This window comes from Littorina saxatilis, linkage group LG13 (assembly GCF_037325665.1).
Source record: "Littorina saxatilis isolate snail1 linkage group LG13, US_GU_Lsax_2.0, whole genome shotgun sequence".
NCBI lineage: Eukaryota > Metazoa > Mollusca > Gastropoda > Littorinimorpha > Littorinidae > Littorina > Littorina saxatilis.
Window position 1 is genome coordinate 5211532 of NC_090257.1, and position 23226 is coordinate 5234757.

Here is a 23226-nt window from a genome sequence, read left to right on the forward strand (position 1 = left end):
TTGTGCATTGTCTCATGAGTGTGTATGTGTTTGTCAGAGAGAGAGAGAGAGAGAGTACAGGGAAGTGAGAGAGACCGTGATATCCATGTCACTGCATATAAAGTCATTCTAACCCACAAACACAAAAACTCGGTGCAAGGATGAATTGAAATGCAAGTTAATATCACAGACAGAAGTCAACACTGTAAAAAGTTCACAGCAATGTATATACAGCCTTCACACGCACACACACACAGATGAGCCATTCTAACGCCTTCATACAAACGTCTACCTAGGCGTGTGCACACCTGCGCCTACCACGCCCATTCTTGCAAACACACTTCCATACTGAAAATATTCAGAAATGTGTAAAACTTAGCATGAACCAACATTTTCAGAAAATGAAATGAAAAGAGAAAGGAAAATTTACAATCAATCAATCAATCAATAGGACGCTATCGCGCATATTTCGTGGGTACAGTTCTAGGCGCTCTGTAATGATGCCGTGTGAGATGAAATTTTATACGGCCAGTAGATTGCAGCCATTTCGGCGCATATTTACCTTTCACGGCCTATTATTTCAAGTCACACGGGTATAGGTAGACAATTATTAACTGTGCCAAAGCAATTTTGCCAGGAAAGACCCTTTTGTCAATCGTGGGATCTTTAACGTGCACACCCCAATGTAGTGTACACGGGGGGTGTTCGAACACCGAAGAGAGTCTGCACACAAAGTTGACTCGGAGAAATAAATTTCCGCTGAACGTGGGTTTGAACTCACGCTGACAGCGGCCAACTGAATACAAATCCAGCGCGCTACCAACTGAGCTATGTCCCCGCCCCAGATAACCACACACAAACATCCCAGAAGGTGTGATTGCAACTTGGCAGCATACACTCTGAATCATAAGGCCAAAAAAAAAAAAAAAGGTCTGTTTACGGTAACCCGACCGACCCTATTTTTTTTCGCGCGACCCTACTTTTTTTGGGCATTTGGGGAAAAAAAAAAAAATCTTGTTTTTTTTGCAAAATAACGTAAAAATATGGTTTTTTGGAGAAAAAAAGAAAAAAAAAAAAAAACATCCCGACCTACCGACTCTATTTTTTTGGCCTATGTTACCGTAAACAGACCTATTTTTTTTTGGCCTAAAGAAAATAATGTGCTGCACTCTTTGAAGTTCCAATGTAGTTGTCATATCCTTATTGCACCAAACTTCCAAACACATGCACAGATTTTTGTCTGATTCTGTCTAGTAACCATATCGTAAATAATAATAATAATAATAATAATAATGGAAACTTATAGAGCGCTTACCTAAAAGCTCCAAGCGCTTTACAATGACATTATTATACACATGTACAAAACCAAAATACAAGCATTAAGACAAAAAGAACAGGAGTACAAAAGCAAATTCATCGTTTAAATCCATGCAGTCACAAACAAACACACGCGTGCGCACGCACATACGCGTGCGCATACACACACACACACACATGCTATCACCACACACATGCACAGATACACACAGATACACATTCACACACACACACATACAGACAGGCACACACACATACATACAAACACACACACATACACATACACTCACACGTGAATACTAATATACCTACTAGTAAACAGAAGAAACCAAAAACAGGCAAGTTGAGAAATGAAACTTGTGGCAAACATCAGCCTTTCTGTGTTCCTTTTCAGTTGGAGACCACAGCAACTTGACCCCTTGCAACAGCAAAATGGATTTCGAGTGGTTTTCTTTTTAGCTTTTATGTTGTTCATTTGACTTCTTGCTTAGAAAAATGCAAAATTTTTGCAATGGAACCATTTATCCACTGCCTTCTGCATAATGCACCCACATAAGTCTTCCTGACCACTGCGTTTTTTTGACAACAAACGTTCATCAGAGCTTCAGAGAGCTTGCACTTTCATAGTAGCCATTCTGAGCTGTGCTGTAGCGCTGAGAGAGTTCTACCGAGTCCACTTGGTATGGGCCAAAGTCAAAGTCTCCAAATTTCTGCAATTAAAGACAATTACGTTTGAGATGATGAGGTGATGGCCTATGAAGCCAAGCCAGAATAACAAGTCACACTAAAAGTGATTCCCAGGCTACACCTGTGCACACCATTTTACATTTGGGGGGAGGGGGGATGCTTTCTGGCTTATCATTTTTTAGTTCTATTTATTTATTTATTTGTTTACAATTTCGTGAACTCATACCTGACACACACAGCAGCGACATGCATCCGCACAGAGATCAAGTTGATTGAGACCTGCATGTTCATGATTCTACAAAGGCTTTGACCTGAACAAATTTAGAGTAAAATGAATAAATGAAACTCAAAATTCTTTGATACTTATGCAGTGAAACAATGCAAATCTGCTGACCCACAGGAAGGGTTCTGCAAATAAACATGGACCATTTTTTACTCATCCTGAACGGTGGACAATGGAAAGCAGCACAAGACTCGCAAAGCATACACCAGAAAAATCTCAACTGCCAATTGTTGCACAGAAAAACTAAGCCATAACTTCTTCTCACCTGCAATATAGAAATGGCACTGAATGATTCTCTATCCCGGGAAGGGCCCCTTGCATTGGACTGTTGTGGTGCGGAGGCCCCGCTGGGGTCTTTACGGAAGAGTGTGTTGATGACGGTGATGTGCAGCTTGACCCGCTCATACTGTCTCTGCATCAGGTTGGCCGACACAAACTTGTCCACCAGTCTGTCTACCAGCATCTGAAGCCTGAAACATGTGAGATGATCAGGCCAAAAAAAAAAAAATGTCTGTTTACGGTAACCCGACCGACCCTAGTTTTTAAGCCCGACCCCAATCTTTTTTTTGGATCGTCTCAGAAGAAGAAAAAAAACCAAAAAAGAAAAAAAAACCCGCATCCAAAATAGAGCTGTTTGCGCTCAAACAGCAGACGACAGAAGGGAGGTAAGCTCAAAGTACTGTTAGGAGTAAAGGGTCGTCACTCGTGTTACTTCCTTTCAAAATGGATGCACGCAGTGGTGTTCGCCACATGCTAGCTGTAAAGCTTGATAAATGTTGTCATGAAAAGGATGGGGTGAAAATTATCAGTACCTATCCAGCGAGTTTTAGTATCATTAACGTTTTTCAACAGGCAAAAACAGGGATTGATGAGAAGAAATGAACTGTGAAACATCATAGAGAGGGGAGAAAAAAAAAAATTTGAAAAAAAAAAAAAAAAAAAAAAGCCGACCTACCGACCCTATGTTTTCACCCTATGTTACCGTAAACAGACCTATTTTTTTTTTGGCCTCATGAATATGAACCAGGCTGGCTTTTACCTGCTGTAGTTGAACCTGTTTATATCGACCACCAAAGGGACAGACCAAAAGTGGTCACTATGGACAGATGGTTGCGATGGAAAGGTAAATTATTTAAGAAAAAAATTGGTAGGGACCCTTTGTGTGGGGGGGGGGGGGGGGGGGGGGAGGGAGGTGGGCGTAGGCGTTGTGTGCAGCTGGTCATCATTGAAAGATGGTCACTAGGGCAAGTTTGTCATTCACTCAGAAACTGAGAATGTTTGTTTAATACATTACAACTTGTAATGACTGTTCACAACTTAAGCTTTTCTGGCACCTACTTCAGTTCCAACAAGGGTTACAAAACAAGAGCCTGCTTCATTTACTTACGGGAGATCCAAATAATGAATTAATTATTTCCTTACCTTACCTAACCTTTTTTTGAGATGAACCTTTGCAACTACTACTGCTTGCTTTTTGCCACAATTCACCAACAAGAAGGGCAAAGCCCATACGACTCACATGCTTTACACATTTTTCCTACCAAAATACATGTGACCTTGACCCAAGGTCAAGGTCATCCAAGGTCATGCAACACAAAGCTGTTAATTCAAGACATAGGAAGTACAATGGTGCTTATTGGCTCTTTCTACCATGAGATATGGTCACTTTTAGTGGTTCACTACCTTATTTTGGTCACATTTCATAAGGGTCAAAGTAACCTTGACCTTGATCATATGTGACCAAATGTGTCTCATGATGAAAGCATAACATGTGCCCCACATAATTTTTAAGTTTGAAACAGTTATCTTCCATAGTTCAGGGTCAAGGTCACTTCAAAATATGTATACAATCCAACTTTGAAGAGCTCCTGTGACCTTGACCTTGAAGCAAGGTAAACCAAACTGGTATCAAAAGATGGGGCTTACTTTGCCCTATATATCATATATAGGTGAGGTATTCAATCTCAAAAACTTCAGAGAAAATGTGAAAAATGTGAAAAATAGCTGTTTTTTAGGCAACATTTATGGCCCCTGCGACCTTGACCTTGAAGCAAGGTCAAGATGCTATGTATGTTTTTTGGGGCCTTGTCATCATACACCATCTTGCCAAATTTGGTACTGATAGACTGAATAGTGTCCAAGAAATATCCAACGTTAAAGTTTTCCGGACGTCCGGACGGACGGACGGACGGACGACTCGGGTGAGTACATAGACTCACTTTTGCTTCGCATGTGAGTCAAAAATGGCATCAACAAACATCACCTCACAAGCGATGTTTTTTCTCTAGGTAATAAATGCACGGTCACGTCCTGGGGGGTCGACGGAGGGACGTGGTGGCGGTCTGCTCTCTGGAGGGGACGCTCACTCAGTCTGGCTCCGCGACTTAAAAGTCAATGTCGTTAGTGGGGATCATAGTAGGTAGTGGGCTGCGTCCGTTAGCTCGGGACAGACCCACTACTGAACACCGTCGAAGTGACTCAGCAGAAGTGCAGTGTCATGTTCCGAGGGTAGCCTACCGCAACGACCCGACATCCCTCCCTGGAGCGTCTGTAAAATCGACAAGTCTGGCAGCGGAACGAAATTCAGAGGTGGTTGGAGCAGTGAGTGCAGGGACGGGGCGGTGTGAGAGCACAACGGGACAAGGAACAGGTGTAAAGACGAAAAAGAAAAAAAGAACAAAAAAATTAAATAAATGCACGGTCATAATCATAATTAAGCAGATGAGGCAGAGAGCTAATGATAAGATTCAGTGAGAAAGGGAAGTAAGAGCACTAAATATATAAACCACAGTGTAAGTCAGAGAAATGTTAAACTAATCTGGCACTGAGTTTTCTCAGGGGTGGGACTCTCTTGTGATGAAAAACGAGGAAATCCCTTTTTTCTAGGGAGGTTCGGCGGCATGCTTAGGGAGGCCCGGCGGCCATTTTCATTTTTAACGTTTTTTCCATAACTTTGGCCATTCATAAATCAACGAATTATGTCTTTATTCTTCTGAAATTTTGTAGATATGCTTAATATAATATTGTCTATGGGATCCGAAAATTTTAGGGATGTAGCTCTATTGGAAATTTAGTTAGGAAGCACCAAAGTCGGGGAAAATGTCCATCACACCAACCCCAGACCACCTTGGAAAAAGTTGTGCAGAGCACTAAACACAAAAAAAGTTCTTTTTCATCAACTGTTTTATTAATTGTACTTATTGAATGTTAAAACACATGTATATAGAAATTATTTGCGAAAAAAGTAGTTAATGAAGTCAATTTAGCCAAATTAAAAAATGGCCGACATCTTCTGAATACTCTTATTTCTCAGATATGCAGATCTTCACTTTAACATGATTTATTCACCTAATATAAACTTATAATATATCAAATTAAAGGAAATTAGCTGCTCTTCATAGTTAAGACATATTCAATCAGATTTGATGGGGAAAAATATCAATTTTAGTTAGAATAATGAAAAGGTAAATATTACGTCACATAAAAATTCTTTCAAAAACCATTAAAAATAAAAAGTTTGTTCAAAGCAGAGACACCAACGGCAAGTCACAAGGATACTATTTGTTATATGGACCAAACTAAAAGAATAAAGTAACCAAATAAGTCTTAAAAAAAAAAAAAAAAAAAAAAAACGTTTAAAAAAATCAAACGGCGGATCTGTCAACTCAATTTAGCAGCACAACCAGTGCATAACTTTTTTTTTAAAATCACAAAAGGATAACACCTCCATCATGAAGTACATTAGAACTTTCAATAACATACAGTACTGTATGTGCAGCTTAATCACAGCACACAAAAAGTCACAAGTGTTGACGTGGCATTATGACAACTGACATTTGGGGAGAAAAACATGCATCACTTACCTCTAGCAAAGTGGGATACTGTGCATCTTTGCAAAAGCCAAATACAAACCGCCAATGTCCTTCACTGATTTCGACAGGATGAACCTCTTCTTCTCACATGGCACCAGTGCAAGTCCACTCAGAAACACACTCCCGGCATCGGTCACCAACACGTCCTTCTTCGATGGGTAGAAAAACTCTGTACAATCTGGAACAGGGACTTTGTGGCTGGTTGGGTGGAGGTACTGGATCGTGGCTTTGGTGGGTGACTTGATCGACTTTACAGTCCCAGGGTACCACACCCCACCGGCAAAAGCCACCACAACACACTGTTCCTCTTCAAGAAAATGAAATCTTTGTTCCGGAGCCACATCGTCCAATTCCTCCTCGTCTGATGACGGTGTTTCCTCTGAACTGGACCCACTGCTGCTTACATCCTGGGCGGCCCTGTCAAATCCAGCAACAGTGTCACGTGATGGGACGGTAGTGTCCATGTTGGCCTGAATAAGCTCCAGGAGCCTGGCCTTCCTTTCGTGAACTTTCAGGGTGAAATATCCTCTAGTCAGGTCAACCTGGCACACTGTCACGCCGATCCCAGAGAGACTACCCCACATCTGGAGCTGTTCCGTCAGTGCAGGGCCCTTGAGGTGAGTCACATCTGGCGTTCGGATCAGCTTCCCTGACATGACCTTGTTGATGATGTCCTGTTGCTGCTCGTGTTTCTTTGCGCGGTTCGTGCGCCGGGTGTCAGCCTTCTCGCGCCTCTCCTCCAACGCAGGTCGCCAAACCTTGAGCAGCTGGTTCTCCTTCGTGCCGGCCTCCTTCCTTGCACGCGCCCCAGACTTCCTGGCAGTGGCAACCATCAGCTCCTGGATGGCAGCATCCTGCTGGAGAACGTAGGCCACAGGCTTGTCACGCTTGGCGCAGACGATGGCACTTGTGTTGACAGGGTTCCTCTGGGGGTTCATGGTCTGCTGTCTGTCAAGCTGGCCAAATCCACTTTCCACAGTGTCGTTAGTTGCAGTCCCTAGCAGTTGTCCTGCTTGAACCGCACTCTCTGATGGGGTGAAGTAGAGGCCGCCTGGTAGGTGCTCCTCCGCATGGGCCTGAAGCTTCCGTTTCCCTGCTGCTGCCATGATCGAAAGAACATGAGTGACCTGAAACATAACCAAAACAAACATAAATAAATAAGAAAGATCTATAACAAAATGTGTGTACCTACTACCTGTTTCAAAAGTAAAATACACTGCTTCTAATTCTATATATCAAGCACAAAGTAAAACTAAGCTTCATTATGGCTACATTTGAGTATACATTTATAAATAATAGTCAGACATAAAATCCTTACCTTCTCTATCTGCTGTCTGGCCATTTCTTGAATCCGAGGAATGTACGGGCGGTAGGGCTCTGTCTCCTTGATGGCGCCGGCCCAGATGTCGGGATCCTCTTCAAGTAGAGCAGCTGGGTTGTCAACGTAGGACATCAGTTTGATGGTAGCAGTCATGTAGAAGTAGTTCATGTCCAGAGGGTTCTTAGCAGACTTCGCTCTGGACAGGAGTGGCTGGCAGACGAAGAAGTGGAGCAGAGCATAGGCACAGAGCTCAGCTTCGACGTCAGGACTGACGTAGCCCTGGAAGACTGACTGCTCGAGCCTGTTGAACGAGGCTGCACCTTCCTTCCCGTCTTTCAGCTGCTGAAGGTAGACCATGACCAGGTCTTTGGACATGAGGGTTGGGGTAGCGTTCATGAAGAAGACGATGTACCTGTTTCCAACAATGGGCTGGAAAAGGCGAGCAGCAATTCCCCTGTACACCTCCTGGTCCTGGTCAAGGCAGTACATTTTGAAGTCGAGGCCGCGGCCGTATTCCTTGCGGGACTGAGTGCAAAGCAGCTTGTTGACCTCGTAGATCTGCTTCTTTGCACCCTGAAGTTTCCGAGGGTCAGCATCAGGAGTGAGGGAAGCAGCCGCAGCAGCAAACATCGCAGACGCCATGTTGTTGACTTTGTGGGAGGCACAGGTAAACTGAAAAACCTGCGCCCGCTCTGTCTTCTGCTCCTCTGTCAGTTCCTCCCATCCTGGCGATTGATGCAGCAGCCTCCGCTTCTCTTCGATGAGCAGTTTTGTAACTCGCTGCTCATTTGCAGCTCGGTCCGACATTCGGGCGGTCACTCTGGTGATGGCAAACGTGTCCTCAGTTGCATTCAGGCCCATCTCATCCGCCAGTCGCTTCAAGTCAGCCATTTGTTCAGTGAACTGCTGCACACAGTCCATAGCCTTCCCCGAAGCAACTGGTGACACAGTCAGTGTGAAGGTCTTGGGTCCTGAATCACTGTCCAACTTAAGGACATGCATGCCCCAATGAATAAGCGACTTAGTCGTTCCATCAGAATGGTGACCAAGGTTGCCATTCTGAAGTGCCAGTTCATAGCACGCCCTGACTTTTACAAGCTGGCCTGCCTCGGTCACCATCCTCTGGGCTGTTGATCTTGACGGCAGCTTGAGGTGCTCTGCATCAATCTGGGTGGTGTGCGTCAAGACTGTCCTAACCACATCCTGAATCGTGTTCGCAGACACGCCCTTTGCCAGCAAATCGTAGTACAACAGTCGCACATTTGCAGTGTAAATCCCGTTGTTCTGGGTGCTGATGGTCTGGAGGTCCTCTAAAGCTGTACGCAGCTCAGCTTCTGTCTGCATTCCTGCAGCCACCTGCTGTTCCAGCATGGCTACAATCTCCTGATAGTAGGCGTCACCCGCCTCCTTGTCTGTCTCCAGCTGTTGATGTGAAGCGGCCGCCTTCTCCTTGAGGTTGATGATGCTGTCCTGTTTGCGGTGGGCCGACATGCGCAGCTTGTTGGCCCGTTTCTCCAGGGAATCAACTTTCTCCCTAAGTCGCTCGTTTTCATTCTCGCTGGACTCAAACTGAAGACTTAGCTGATTGAAATCTCCAGTGAGCACCTTACTCTTCTGCACTAGTCCTGCAACTATCTTCTCATGAACTTTCCTGTCAACAGTTCCTTGTTTCAGAGTTTTAATCTTATCTCTCAGGAACTTCACCTTGGTTTCGAGTGCTAGAGTTTTTCTCTCCAGCAGCTTCCTCTCTTTTTGAAATCCCTTGCTGTCCTTTGACAAAAAAGATGACAGTTCCTCAATCTTTTCTTCCAGAGAACTGTTCAGTCTAAGCTGTCTGTCAAGTCGGTAGGCAAGCAAGTCTTTTTCGGTATTGCAGCTCACCAAATCCTTGTCGAATAAAGTCTTGCCTTGACGAAGAACAATCTCACCGACACTCCGGCACGTCGACGGCACAAGGAGCAGGGATGGCCGAAGGGGCTGCAGGGGCTTGCTTCTCTGGAACAGTCACTATTCCATCTTGTTCAGAGCACACTCTATCACTGCTGCATTTTGACGAGACTTCAAGTTTCCACACGAAAGGCAGGCACAAAAAGTCGAACAAGATCAAGCAGTTCTTTTCAGTTGGTCGTTTGTTGTACTTGCTCACAAGCTTGAAGTAGTCCTTTTTCACACGCCTACACTTTGATTGCACGGAAGTTGGAGACCTGGAGTTGAACGCCTGAGTGGTGAACTTCATCAGCCAGAAGTGAAGAACTTCGAAGTAGTGACTAAGACAGGAGTCGTCCGGAAGAGTAACCTTGCCACACTTCTCCACATTCTCAGCCGAGACCATGAGAGAGATGAAGTCCCCATTCGTGATGTCTCGCAGTGTGCCAGCATCCTTCCCCAGTGGTCCCGATTCCGTTGTCAAGCAGCCGCTGAGAAGAGAGGTTCCAGATACAAATGAAAACTTGGGTCCAACAGCCTTCTGATCAGGGATGCAAACAATCTGAAAAACAAAAGAACATAAAACATAAAACAACCAATATATTCAAGCCTAAAAAATATTAATAGAAACAAAACATTTTGTCTTTCTTTGTAAATAATTCACATACTACAGTGAAAAGATGTTTGCTGTATTCCAAAAAAGAACAGGAGTTGATCCTTGATTTACAAATTCACCAATAGTAACAACAATTTAAATCAGCTGAGAGCTCCAGTCATCCTGATTCATATTCAGCAAACAAAACTGGCACAGTAGACTAGTATGTATGCATTTCTCCTGTTACGGCACTTTGCCACAGACAAACTGAAAGTTCAGATTTTGTCTTGTCTGTCATTCAGTCGCACTTACGGCCACGTTTCATTCCTGAAGTGTCGCTCTGATCTATTATTACTTGTTACCATCCAGAAGAAAAGATCAAAATTACAGATTTATTGTAAATATCTCTGTTTAATGAGATTCAGGATGCGTTTACTTTAAGCTTACTTTAAAAAACAAAACATTTTGTCTTTCTTTGTAAATAATTCACATACTACTACTATTACTACAGTGAAAAGATGTTTGCTGTATTCCAGAAAAGAACAGGAGTTGATCCTTGATTTACAAATTCACCAATAGTAACAACAATTTAAATCAGCTGAGAGCTCCAGTCATCATGATTCATATTCAGCAAACAAAAGGGTTGATCCTTGATTTACAAATTCACCAATAGTAACAACAATTTAAATCAGCTGAGAGCTCCAGTCATCCTGATTCATATTCAGCAAACAAAACTGGCACAGTAGACTAGTATGTATGCATTTCTCCTGTTAACGCACTTTGCCACAGACAAACTGAAAGTTCAGATTTGGTCTTGCTTGTCTGTCATTCAGTCGCACTTACAGCCACGTTTCATTCCTGAAGTGTCACTCTGATCTATTATAATTTGTTACCATCCAGAAGAAAAGATCAAAATTACAGATTTATTGTAAATATCTCATCAATCTTATGTTTAATGAGATTCAGGATGCGTTTACTTTAAGCTTACTTTAAAAAACAAAACACAGCTCGATCAGCGAAACCTCAGGGATTGTCCGACAGTGGTATCGCCCAAATACCGGGGATGATGATCTCCACATCAAAATCGAATATGTTGCATCTAAGCCGATTTACAAACACAATTTAACTTTCGATAGCTTGAAACACTAGAACTTAGTTATAATTTGATTTTCATTTAAAACTAATGCACATTTCGACAGAGAAACAGTTCAGATCAAATTACATACCCAATCGACGCCCCCACAGCAGTTAGTTGACTCGCCCGCCATAACACATTCTGCAGCGTGGAACACAGCAACTCAGTCTCCACTCGGCTTTGTCAGGAGTGCGATTCGACGCTCAAATTCTCGTCTTAAAAACGCTCGACATAAGAAACCGCTTCGATTACAAATGAGAAACTTTGGCACAAGAAAATTCAAGATGTTGACTATCATACGCGATGCGATGAACTTCGATCAATGACTGGAACGACTGTGACCTCTTCGTTTGAAAATGGTTCGTGTGTGATGTGTTACAGTGCTTCCCATTGGTTCAACGCTTGATATGACGTAAACAGAGAGGAGATCTTTACTTCCGCCAAGTTTCATTGGTGAATTATTTATAGTTTGCAAGGCCGAACCAAACAAAAACAGGGTTGTTTCGGGACTGATTTAGAACAAAGCCGTGGCTTGAGGCGAAATCGCTGCACAGCCAGCCAGCGCCTAAGTCCGACGCAGGCGCGCGACGCTTTGGGGCATTTTACACATCCAAATACAATTATGTAAACACATTTTTTTTCACATCAAACTTAGATGAGTGTACTAAGATGACTATACTCAAGAGCATTCATACTTTATTTGTTTTTAATAAAAATTCAAATAAGCACAATTTTGAGTTGAAAACAGCTCTTTGCACTCTCTGCTTGACTGCCGGGGCCGCGGAGAGCGTGAGCCTCCCTAGCATGCTCCCCTGACTTTTTTTTTAAATGGTACACTAAAATCTGTGCAATCTGGTTCATTCTGAGACTAAATTTCAACTCGTTTGGATCAGGTAAAAAAGACATTCTCCTCACCCCCCCCCCCCCCCCAAAAAAAAAAACAAAACAACAACACCCCACCCAACCAAACAATGCTAACATTGCAATGGTGCATAAAGTAATGAACCATGTATCCATAATCCAATACTGGCAATAGTATGATCCAAGTGACGCATTGAAGCTCAAAATGACTATTAGTTATCAGGAGTTTTCAGTCAGCACAATTTAACTCTCAAGCCTCCAGTGTTCTGTTCCACCTTCACTTCTCTCCATATCATTCAGTCAACAAGTTATAGATACTGTGATGAAATGGGACGCGGAAAAATAGATTACCCCAGCGTAATTCCTAAGTTGTATCCGCGGATTCGCGGAAAAGTCCCACCCCTGCTTCTTGAGAAAAAAGTTCATATGTTCACTTCAATGCTTATTCTCTTAGGTGCTAGGGCTAATGTACCCACCCGACTGGTAACTTTCTTGTGCACATCAGCCCAGGAGACTAATTCTGCATTGCTTCCACTTTCAAGCGTCTGTCTTCGTAGAGTTCACGTCCATACACAGTCACATTTCTGGACTTACTTGTCTGCTTCTGGACTCGGCTGAACCTTGGCGTACAGAACGTCGACTGCCCCAGGATCGTCATTCATGTATTCAAGCCCCCGGATGTCGATGAACAGGGGGCTCCCTTGCAGTATTGGTCTGAAACATTTGTAAGTCATCATCATCAATCTCATGTGAGACTATGCAAACATTTAGACATATATATATCTGACGTCCAAGCAACTAAAACAACTAAGAATGTACTCTGCAAACCTATTTCATCTTCACACACTGACTAGAAAATACCACCAACAACGCATCGCAAGTCAGATACGAGATCATAAAATTGTACAAAAGCATAACAGCATACCAAACATTTTGAGAAAAAAAAATGTTACAAAATAGTGCAATCTTGGGATCTTCGCAGATCTACAAATACTGAAAATCCACCAATTGGCAGAAAAAGCTCATGTCTATTAGTAGAGAAATTAAAGGTGTACTGACTCCAATAAATCGTCAAAACACTGATGCAGGAGGTCCTTTGCACGCTGAATCTCCTTGTCATTGAGCAGAACCATGGTGCCGATCGTCATGTGAAGTTTCTGGGGAGTCTGAAAGATGCTAGGATCCACGGCACTCTCCTGCAGAAACAGAAGTGTTGGTAAGATTTCTTTTGTTCAGAAAATTTGCTGAAACGGCAATTTTTCTGCAATTTTTGAAAACTTAAGCCAAGCAATCTCTTTTTGTCTACATCTTTATATTTGCACATGACTGCAATATTCATGGGTGGCAACCTCTTCTATTTTGCTGCTGGTGGGGCAGGAATATAGCTCATGCTCAGTCGGTAGGGGGGCTGGCTTAAAAACCAGTTGTCGCAATCGTGGCGGATTTCATCCCCACATTCGGCAAGGAATTTATTTCCCAGAGTCAACTTTGTGCAGAGACTTTCTTGGTGACCGAACACCCCTGTGAGCATGCATGCGCATGATAAAGATCCCAAGCTGACAGCAAAACTCTGGACTGGGAAACATGAATATGCAGTAAGAAGAAAGAAATATTGGGTAGCGCTGTACTGATTGGCTGCTCGTTTCCCCCAGTGACAAAGCAGCCCGAATGTCCATGGGGGTAACCTCACAAGACCATATTCTTATCTTTCTCCTTAGGATAGCAAATCTCCCCATGCTCTAACTGACCATGAATCCACAGTCCAACAGTGATGGTGCTAATATTTGTTCAAACTGGTACACAAACTTTTATGATGAAAACTATCCAGAAAAAAAAGGTAGGCTGGTCATTGGAACCAGTAAGAGTCCAACTCAGAGTACTGGTTTTGTTGTTTTACTAGCGAAAAAAACTGTACTTCTAAAAATCAACCGGTAGGTTATTCCGGCGGCCAATTATTTTCCGGTATTTTCTCATTTCAACCGGTATTATCGGTTAACGCCAATACAGTCCAAAACTAAAAAATGTGAAACAAATCTAAACACACCCTTGCATCATCATCCATGATTTGGAACTTGAACTCCTCAAACCTTTCCCAGATCTCTTCGCTCTGTATAGGGATGGACAGAAAGTGGGTGAAGGGTTGTTTCTGGCGCGCTGATTCCACCAATACTTCCACTCGCGTCTTGGCTGAGATCACACCTTTCTTGTCGTGTCCCTGGATCACTGATGAAAAGAAGATTTACCGAGATGAGAGTTTGGAGAAATAGAAAATCAGCAGAGATAAAAACAAGAGGCGAAGCCTTCAAGGCTCACGTAAGAAATCGACAAACAGTAACACAAACTCAATCACTCCGTCACACATACACACACACACACACACAGTAAGCATAGGTGAAACTGTGCAAGAAAGCGAGACCCTGGATCTGCCAACTAGTCTCGGCCCGCTCACAATAACAATGACCAATGACCGAGACTTTCAGTAATTCCTTTGCGTGACGTCTAACCCTCTTACGTCATAATGTGACGTCTTCAAATAGTTTCTATCACACACGTCAAACACTTTTGACCGAGACGTAATCTTCTTATGCGAGCTTTATCCATAGACTCGGAAATGTTAAAGTTTCTATCACACACACACACACGCACGCACGCACGCACGCACAGACAGACAAAGTTTATCATCGCATAGGCTACACTTACGTGAGCCAACAAGTCACGTAAGGCGAAATTACTACATTTAGTCAAGCTGTGGAACTCACAGAATGAAACTGAACGCACTGCATTTTTTTACAATGACCGTAGTCCGCCGCTCTTACAAAAGGCGAGCCTGTTTAGCGCGGTAGCGGTTGCGCTGTGCTGCATAGCACGCTTTTCTGTACCTCTCTTCGCTTTAACTTTCTGAGCGTGTTTTTAATCCAAACATATCATATCTATATGTTTTTGGAATCAGGAACCGACAAGGAATAAGATGAACTTGTTTTTAAATCGATTTCGGAAATTTTATTTTAATCATAATTTTTATATTTTTAATTTTCAGAGCTTGTTTTTAATCCAAATATAACATATTTATATGTTTTTGGAATCAGAAAATGATGAAGAATAAGATGAACGTAAATTTGGATCATTTTATAAAAAAATAATTTTAATTACAATTTTCGGATTTTTAATGACCAAAGTCATAAATTAATTTTTAAGCCTCCAAGCTGAAATGCAATACCAAAGTCCGGCCTTCGTCGAATATTACTTGGCCAAAATTTCAATCAATTTTATTGAACAATGAGGGTGTGAAAGTGCCGCCTCAACTTTTACAAAAAGCCGGATATGACATCATCAAAGACGTTTATCCAAAAAATGAAAAGAACGTCTGGGGATATCATACCCAGGAACACTCATGTAAAATTTCATAAAGATCGGTCCAGTAGTTTGGTCTGAATCGCTCTACACACACACACGCACAGACAGACAGACACACACACATACACCACGACCCTCGTCTCGATTCCCCCTCTATGTTAAAATATTTAGTCAAAACTTGACTAAATATAAAAAGAAGAAAATAAGGGCATTTGAGTTATTTCTGATGCAAATTTGAGCTACTGCATGCAAGGAAATGCACACACAAAAAAAGGGACAACTTTCCACGTGATTTATTTTTCCACAATCTGGAAACTTACCCAGAAACTATTTTCATCAATTCAGAATTTTGAATGGTAACTTTCATCCCTCAAGGTAAAATGTTTTGATGAAGATAACAAAATAAAAATAAATCTCATTCTTACAGGTTGATGCACATGTTGTTGAAAAAATTAAGGGGTTACTTGTGTGTTCAAATCGCTCAACAGAAACATTACACATTTTTTGCACATGTTCCTCAAAGCAATATGGACACATCTGTGCAAAGAAAAAAGGTGGTTGCCTTATTAACCTTTTTTTTAGATTTTTTTTTACTGGGGGTTGTCAAGTACGATTTTGCGAAAAACACTGCGATTCTTAACATGATCCTAACTGACATATTTAGCTCTACAAATGATAAATGAAACATGAGTTTGTGTAGATAAATGAATGGAGAGTATAACTTTATCATAACACGGTACTTATCAACGTGCATTTTCAGAAAATGATCGAGGTTTCTCGAGGGCGTACATATAAAATTATCACTCCTTTAGTAGTTTGGTCTGAACAGTGAGTCAGTCTGTTTCACCTGGAGGTAGATTCCAGCACAACAAGTCAAAGGGGTAGAAAGTGTTAAATATGGGGGTCTTAAAAGGGAGGTGCCACTGTATACTATCTAAGGACTGAATAAGAAACAAACCAATCTCTCCCTCCTGTCCGGCCCTGGGAATTCTGATCTGCGTTCTGGTTTCCGTTTCAAGTCTTCGCTTGGTATCTCCTCGCTTGCCGATAATGTACTTGAAATATGTGCTTGGGAAATCGAGACGCATCCGAAAACCACCACTGAACTCTTCAATGTCGAAGTCCACATCGCAGACCTCATCGTCGTAGCAAGCTTCAGCCGTATCAAAATCTGAATTTTGAATAGAATAATAAGGACAAATAGTAGTAAAGAATCTTCTTCGCTAGCAATATTTTACAGGTTTTACACAAGTATTTATATTCAATCAATCAATGAATATGAGGCTTATATCGCGCGTATTCCGTGGGTACAGTTCTAAGCGCAGGGATTTAAAAAAAATTTTTTTTTATGCAATTTATATCGCGCACATATTCAAGGCGCAGGGATTTATTTGTGCCGTGTGAGATGGAATTTTTTTACACAATACATCATGCATTCACATTGGCCAGCAGATCGCAGCCATTTCGGCGCATATCCTACTTTTCACGGCCTATTATTCCAAGTCACACGGGTATTTTGGTGGACATTTTTATCTATGCCTATACAATTTTGCCAGGAAAGACCCTTTTGTCAATCGTGGGATCTTTAACGTGCACACCCCAATGTTGTGTACACGAAAGGACCTCGATTTTTCGTCTCATCTGAAAGACTAGCACTTGAACCCAGCACCAAGGTTAGGAAAGGGGGGAGAAAATTGCTAACGCCCTGACCCAGGGTCGAACTTGCAACCTCTCGCTTCCGAGCGCAAGTGCGTTACCACTCGGCCACCCAGTTCATATTCCGGTAGTGTACTTTTTTGTTTTCTCAACTCAACTCAACTCAAATTTTATTGGCTTCAATTTTCACAGAAGAATTTGTCTTGCGCTTGGGAGAAAGTAAGAGTATAACATATAAAAACAGCATTCATATCACATTTCATGTATCACACACAGTAATCACTAGTATAAGCCTACAATTATCACATTTGTACCTGTCTCCATGATACAGAGCATATTAGTTACTACTCCCATTTGTCCCAAGTTACGACAATTTGTCATAGGAGGGTGTTGAAACTTGAACTCGAATAGTGAGTTAGTCTGTTTCACCTGGAGGTAGATTCCAGCACAACAAGTCAAAGGCTACTTGTTCAATGTCACTTGAACAGCTGGAACAAATGTCTACTTAAACTCACTGAAGTATCAAACCAGGCTTTCTTAGGCCAAACAAAAAAAAATAGGTCTGTTTACGGTAACCCGACCGACCCTAGTTTTTAGGCCCGACCCTAATCTTTTTTTTGGATCGTCTGAAAAAAACAAAAAAAACCCGCATCCAATATAGAGCTGTTTGCGCTCAAACAGCAGACGACAGAAGGGAGGTAAGCTCAAAGTACTGTTTATAGTTATGTTGGGCAAAAACAGGGATTGATGAGAAGAAATGAACTGTGAAACATCATAGAGAGGGGAGAAAGAAAAAAAAATGGGGAAAAAAAATGGAAAAAAAAGCCGACCTACCGACCCTATTTTTTCACCCTATGTTACCGTAAACAGACCTATTATTTTTTTGTGTGCCTTATTCTAAGAAAATTTAATCCTAACAATTTCTGATCTGAGATGCGTAAGACATGTGTGATAGAATAAGTGAGAATTGTGTGGAACCAGTCTACAGGCACCTGAGAGAATTAACAAGCATTGAAATGAGCAAGCAACTTCCATCCTATAATCCTTTGACGATTAATTCATTTAAGGGTCGCTTGTTCATTTCAATGCTTGTTATTCTCTCAGTATGTCGTGTGCATTTAGAATGCTTCCTTCCCTTTGTTTCTCAGATCTTAAAATAGCGCTCTGCCTCATTTGGTTAGGCCACAACAACAAAAAAGTCTGTTTACGGTATCCCAACCGACCCTATTTTTGCGTGCGACCCTAGACTTTTTTTTGGCATTTGGGTAAAAAAAAACAACACAAATCTGTTTTTTTGTGCAAAATAACTTTTAAAAATATGGGGTTTTTTGGAGAAAAAAAAAATAAAAAATAAAAATACCCGACCTACCGACCCTATTTTTTTGGCCTATGTTACCGTAAACAGACCTTTTTTTTTTTTGGCATGACAATTTATATTTAAAACTAAATATCAGGACTTATTGGCAAACATACACCTTTGCCTTGCCAGGGTAGAATTAGAAATAAACAGTTTACAAGGGGGAGGGTGTGGGAGGAGGCCCCTGAATGTGAGAAATTTCTATAATTTTTACTTAAAAATTGCAAGGCTGTTTCACTTTCATGCGTTTATAATGACAGAAAAAGCGCATTCAGCGTAGATCCGTGTACAGTACAAATTCCATCACTGCTTGTAAAGTTATATGCACCTGGTTCCATTTCTTCATCTTCAGGATTTGTTCCTTCTCTAGCAGCCACAGGATTCTTCCTGTAGATTCGGTTCCCAATCCTGACCAGCTGTGGCCTTAGTACCTCCATGGCTGTGCTGTCTACACCTGTTGTAAAATGTTAAGTGAAAGTTAAAGATAAAACATGTCTACACAGCACCATATGACAGGCGCAGTGGCGTGGTGGTAAGACGTCGGCCTCCTAATCGGAAGGTCGTGTGTTCGAATCCCGGTCGCTGCCGCCTGGTGGGTTAAGAGTGGAGATTTTTCCGATCTCCCAGTTCAACATAAATGTGCAGACCTGCTAGTGGCTTAACCCCCTTTCGTGTGTACACGCAAGCACAAGGCCAAGTGCGCACGGAAACGATCCTGTAATCCATGTCAGAGTTCGGTGGGTTATAGAAACATGAAAATACCCAGCATGAGAGATGTTCAACGTGCAGGCTACTTCACCTGCCTTGACCTCTCACCAATTCATTGTAAAGCGCTTAGAGAACGTCAAGCGCTCTATAAATCTCCCATATCATTATTATAACTGTCTACACTCATCAGTAAACAGCCATGAACAGCCAATAGAGTATAGACCTTTTTCGGTATCTGGATTGCTATAGCAAGATATCCACAAGATTATGCTCTTTAAATATATTACGCTTCATAAGTCGCGAAAATTTTGAACATTGGCCTTCAAAGCTTTCGAGAAAAAGTCAATCCACATGCTTTGCTATGGCCTATGCTTTGAAGTTTGCAAGAGCTTGGAATACTATCGATCTACGGGATTGGCTGTGCTGCCACCATGTTTTCCCATGTAGCGAGCACCTCCCAAAGGACACTTCTTCTTCTTCGTTCATGGGCTTGCATACGGCGATTTCAGGGTAGGCATGCTGGGTATTTTTGTGTTTCTATAACCTACCGAACTCTGACATGGATTACATTTACAGGATCTTTTTCGTGCACACTTGGTCTTGTGCTACACACGAAGGGGATTAAGTCACTACCAGGTCTGCACATTAGTTGACCTGGGAGATCGGAAAAATCTCCACTCTTAACCCACCAGGCGGCAGCGACCGGGATTCAAACTCACGACCTCCCGATTAGGAGGCCGATGTCTTACCATCACGCCACTGTGCCCGTCCCAAAGGACACTAAACTGTAGTAAATCTTTGCCATCTTCCCGGCAAGCGGTCTCAATGAAAGGCTATTTTCTTGCGTAGCGATCACCTCCAAGACATGCTAGTGTTCTCTCGCAGCGAGAATGGCCCAAGAAACGGTAATTCCTCGCCCCACTGGCCTTAATTAATTAATTAAACGGGGACATGCAGTTCGCTGAGAAATCCGAGATTCAATGTTACAAATGTGACAATGGGCAAGATTTTATTTTGAGATTTTGTCCAAGAAACCTAACTGAAAAAAACAGGCAGCCTATGTTATCATCAACACAACACGTCGAGCAACTAAAATTCTAAAGGAGTGCCGTGATAAGTCTTACGCGGACAGACTCAAATACTTAGACCTCCACTCTCTGAAGGGAAGGAGGACAAGGGGTGACCTAATACAAACATATAGAATTATAAATGGGGTGGATGATATTGACATGCACAAAATATTCACATTCAAGCAGACAGACAACACCAGAAACAGCCAGGGAAAAATCTTTGTTCAACACTGTAAAAGCGCAAGTTTTCGTTTTCTCATAGAGTTGCTAACAATTGGAATGCACTACCCGCTAACATAAAATTCGCACCCACAGTAGACGCCTTCAAAAACTTCTTGGACAATTCTCCAAAATTTCTTAACCTTTTTTACGACTTTGATTGAAAGCATTGAAAGAATAGGGATTTAGGCATGCAAAGTATCTGACAAAGAAGGGGCACCAATAAGGCCTCGCGGCCTTCGGCTAACAAATATAGCCGCCCCTACATACTACTACTACTACTACTACATGAATGCAGACTTTTTCTTCACAAATAAATAGAAGGCTGTAAATAAGAGAGAGAGAGAGAGAGAGAGAGAGAGAGAGAGAGAGAGAGAGAGAGAGAGAGAGAGAGAGAGAGAGAGACAAAACAACAAAGACACCATGGACAAATATAAAGCTGAACATTCGTATACAACACACTTCTTGCAAAGAAGAACTTCAGTTTCAGCTACTGACAACATTTAGTTTACCTTCAAACCCACCAACTTTCGGATTTATTCTTCGATCTACTAACCTCAGTACCGTACACAGGAAGTTGTCACGGCATTGACAGGATAGGAGCTGTGCGCATGTCAGTGGGAAGGAAAAAAGACTAAGATGAGAAAGAGCTCCTTGGAATTTCATTTGGGTACGAGAAAGTTTTGTTGTAATTTAGGGTTGTTTACACAGTGTCTTCAAGATACGAGTACCATATGGAAGTAAAATTAACCTTTCGTCGTAATTACAGGGGATTCAAGGTGCGATAAGTGTCTCTGATCCGCTATTTTCTTCTGTTTAGTTAGGTGTTTTCACGGCCGACCAAACTCAGCTGACAGTGACAGACAGTCAAGACTGGTAATATTTTTCGGCTCCACAGATCCGCGTATTTTAATGCGTATCAAGACTGTGAACAGTATTAGTTAGGGCTTATTACGCTTGTTTAGAAGCCTGGGAGCTATTTACGATTCTGTGTTTTCTCTTTTCCTGTTTGGGCTGGAGTACGCGGCCGAGAACTACCGCTACCAGTCCAGCTGAAACCGATACGCATTGTTAGAATTTACAGTTACACATTGCAGATAGGAACTAAGGAAGGCTGTCTCTTCCATTTGAGCGATCGTAATCGTCATTGTGAACAGCATTGTCAATGCATTGTAACTCGATTGTGCAGGAGTTTGTTGTCTTCCAGACCATGTCATTGTTTTGTCTTCTTCAGAGTTTGCCATACTACCAATAATCTGCTTTATGGTGGAGATGTTGTTTTGAATCTGATACTGCTCACTGATTGATGCAGGGTTGTGCTGCCTGAGAAACAGTAAAGTCAAAACAAAAAAGGAAACCCCACCATTGCTTGGTTCCGAGATCAGCCTTATTCATAAAATTTAACTGATTAAATTGGCTGCACTCTTGTGTTGGTCTTTGCAATCATTGTTTCACAAAATGACTTGATGAGTGGAACATTTTGCTCTTCCTTCACAAGTGAAGATGTAGTGACACAGGTTTTGTCTTTGAACATTATCATGAATCAAATCTTATTTGATAAAATACCTTCATATTCTTAGCGAAAGAGGGGTATGTAAATGTCATGTCTCTGGTTTATTTTTTGCAGAAGACTGTCGTCAACCAGACTGTCCAGAACATGCAGAAAAACACTGGATTTGCTGCTTTCGATAAAATGAGGAGCTGACAATGAAATTAACCTGACCTTGTTGGGAGGACTTTGGAAGTCCACTTCACACAAAGCTCAGAAATTTGAACAAAACAAAAAAGAAAAAACTTTTTCAGCAAAGCAGTGTTACAAAAAACAAAAACACATCATGGATGGTACCGACGCCTCTGGAGCTGAAAGTCCTGCAAACACCTGCACGGAAGATAATGCAAATAACAGTCGAGGGGGTGTGGGAGGAGGTGAAGCCTCTGTCACCGTCACACACAACCATTTCCCAAATACAGAAGGCGTCCTAAGTGTGGCAAACAACGCACAAGGGGCTGGAGGGGAAAGCAACTTCACCGGCGCCGAGATGCAAACCATGGAGGGAGCGGCTACAATCGTCAACGAAATCCAGGGCTGCGAGGGTCCCCCGGATTTTGGGCTTGACGAGGGCTCAGGTACTTTCCCTTTTTCCAAGACCTTAATTTTTCAGATCTTTTGTTCATATCATATATATATATATATATAGTTATCCACATTTTAAGACTCCCTCTTTTTTAATGACCTGATTTTCTTAGACTTTTTGGTGGTCTTATTTTTTTGTAAGGGGGTTCCACAGTACGTGTACGTTCATCTTAACTTCTCCACTGTCTCCACAGTGTCCTTTGTTTTTTGGGGGAGGTGTGAACTTTTTTAATATACTGCCTTGATCAGTTGATGTAGGGATGTTGTTTGGCACCCTCTATACTTCTTCCAAATTACCAAGGACTTTGCCGTCGTATCGGATATATATTTGTCGGGACTTTTTGTCACATTTGCGCATCGTGGGGAAAAGGTGATGCATGGACTGCCTTTAAACTCTGAGAATTGCGGGAACCATTATGGCCATTTCAGCAAATGTGACAAAGAACAGAACTCCTTTACAACATCCCTGTTGATATCATTTCATTTTCATGCAAGCGAGTACATTGTACATTGTAGTACAGTGGAGTCCAGCTATAACAAACCTGGGTATAACGAAATCCCTCTTTTAACAAACTGCCATTGATTTCCCGGCAGACAGCCTTCTATTTCTTACTTATTACTTTGCGGCTACATCAAACCTTTTGAACTCATTTGCATAACGAACCCCTCTTTTAACAAACACGTTTTCATCGCCCCAGAGCCGTTTTGTCTCTAAAAGTCACAAGGCTACAACAAACTGATGTCAATGTTTG

General features: G+C 42.0%; 2 protein-coding genes across 3 annotated transcripts in view; one reads left to right on the top strand and one right to left on the bottom strand.

Annotated features, from left to right (window-relative positions):
- Positions 1 to 136: 136 nt before the first annotated feature.
- On the bottom strand, positions 137 to 21025 carry LOC138945949 (activating signal cointegrator 1 complex subunit 1-like). Of its 2 annotated transcripts, none has more exons than XM_070317487.1 (8): positions 20897 to 21025; positions 18672 to 18797; positions 16289 to 16501; positions 14021 to 14199; positions 13036 to 13172; positions 12571 to 12690; positions 2532 to 2736; positions 137 to 2006 (listed from the first exon to the last, which is right to left on the bottom strand). In XM_070317487.1, exons 2-8 carry the CDS (start codon positions 18778 to 18780, stop codon positions 1893 to 1895), a joined length of 1077 nt encoding a protein of 358 aa, XP_070173588.1. In that variant the 5' UTR covers positions 18781 to 18797; positions 20897 to 21025; the 3' UTR covers positions 137 to 1892. The 2 variants fall into 2 exon arrangements, with proteins under 2 accessions (XP_070173588.1, XP_070173587.1); XM_070317486.1 differs by having other exon boundaries at positions 20853 to 20914.
- LOC138945927 (uncharacterized) overlaps positions 20956 to 23226 on the top strand; it is a 42387-nt gene continuing 40116 nt past the window's right edge. The window contains exons 1-2 of the mRNA XM_070317445.1: positions 20956 to 21010; positions 21968 to 22467. Coding sequence (XP_070173546.1) covers positions 22176 to 22467 — 292 coding nt within the window. The 5' untranslated portion in view covers positions 20956 to 21010; positions 21968 to 22175. The remainder of the gene's footprint in view (positions 21011 to 21967; positions 22468 to 23226) is intronic.

Excerpts from the sequence above, each read along its gene's own strand:
- LOC138945949 (XM_070317487.1), bottom strand. The coding sequence starts at position 18,780 with ATGGAGGTACTAAGGCCACAGCTGGTCAGGATTGGGAACCGAATCTAC. Across the intron at positions 16,502-18,671 it reads AGATGAAGAAATGGAACCAG|ATTTTGATACGGCTGAAGCT; the intron begins GTGCATATAACT and ends TTCAAAATTCAG. Across the intron at positions 14,200-16,288 it reads CGGACAGGAGGGAGAGATTG|TGATCCAGGGACACGACAAG; the intron begins GTTTGTTTCTTA and ends TCTTTTCATCAG.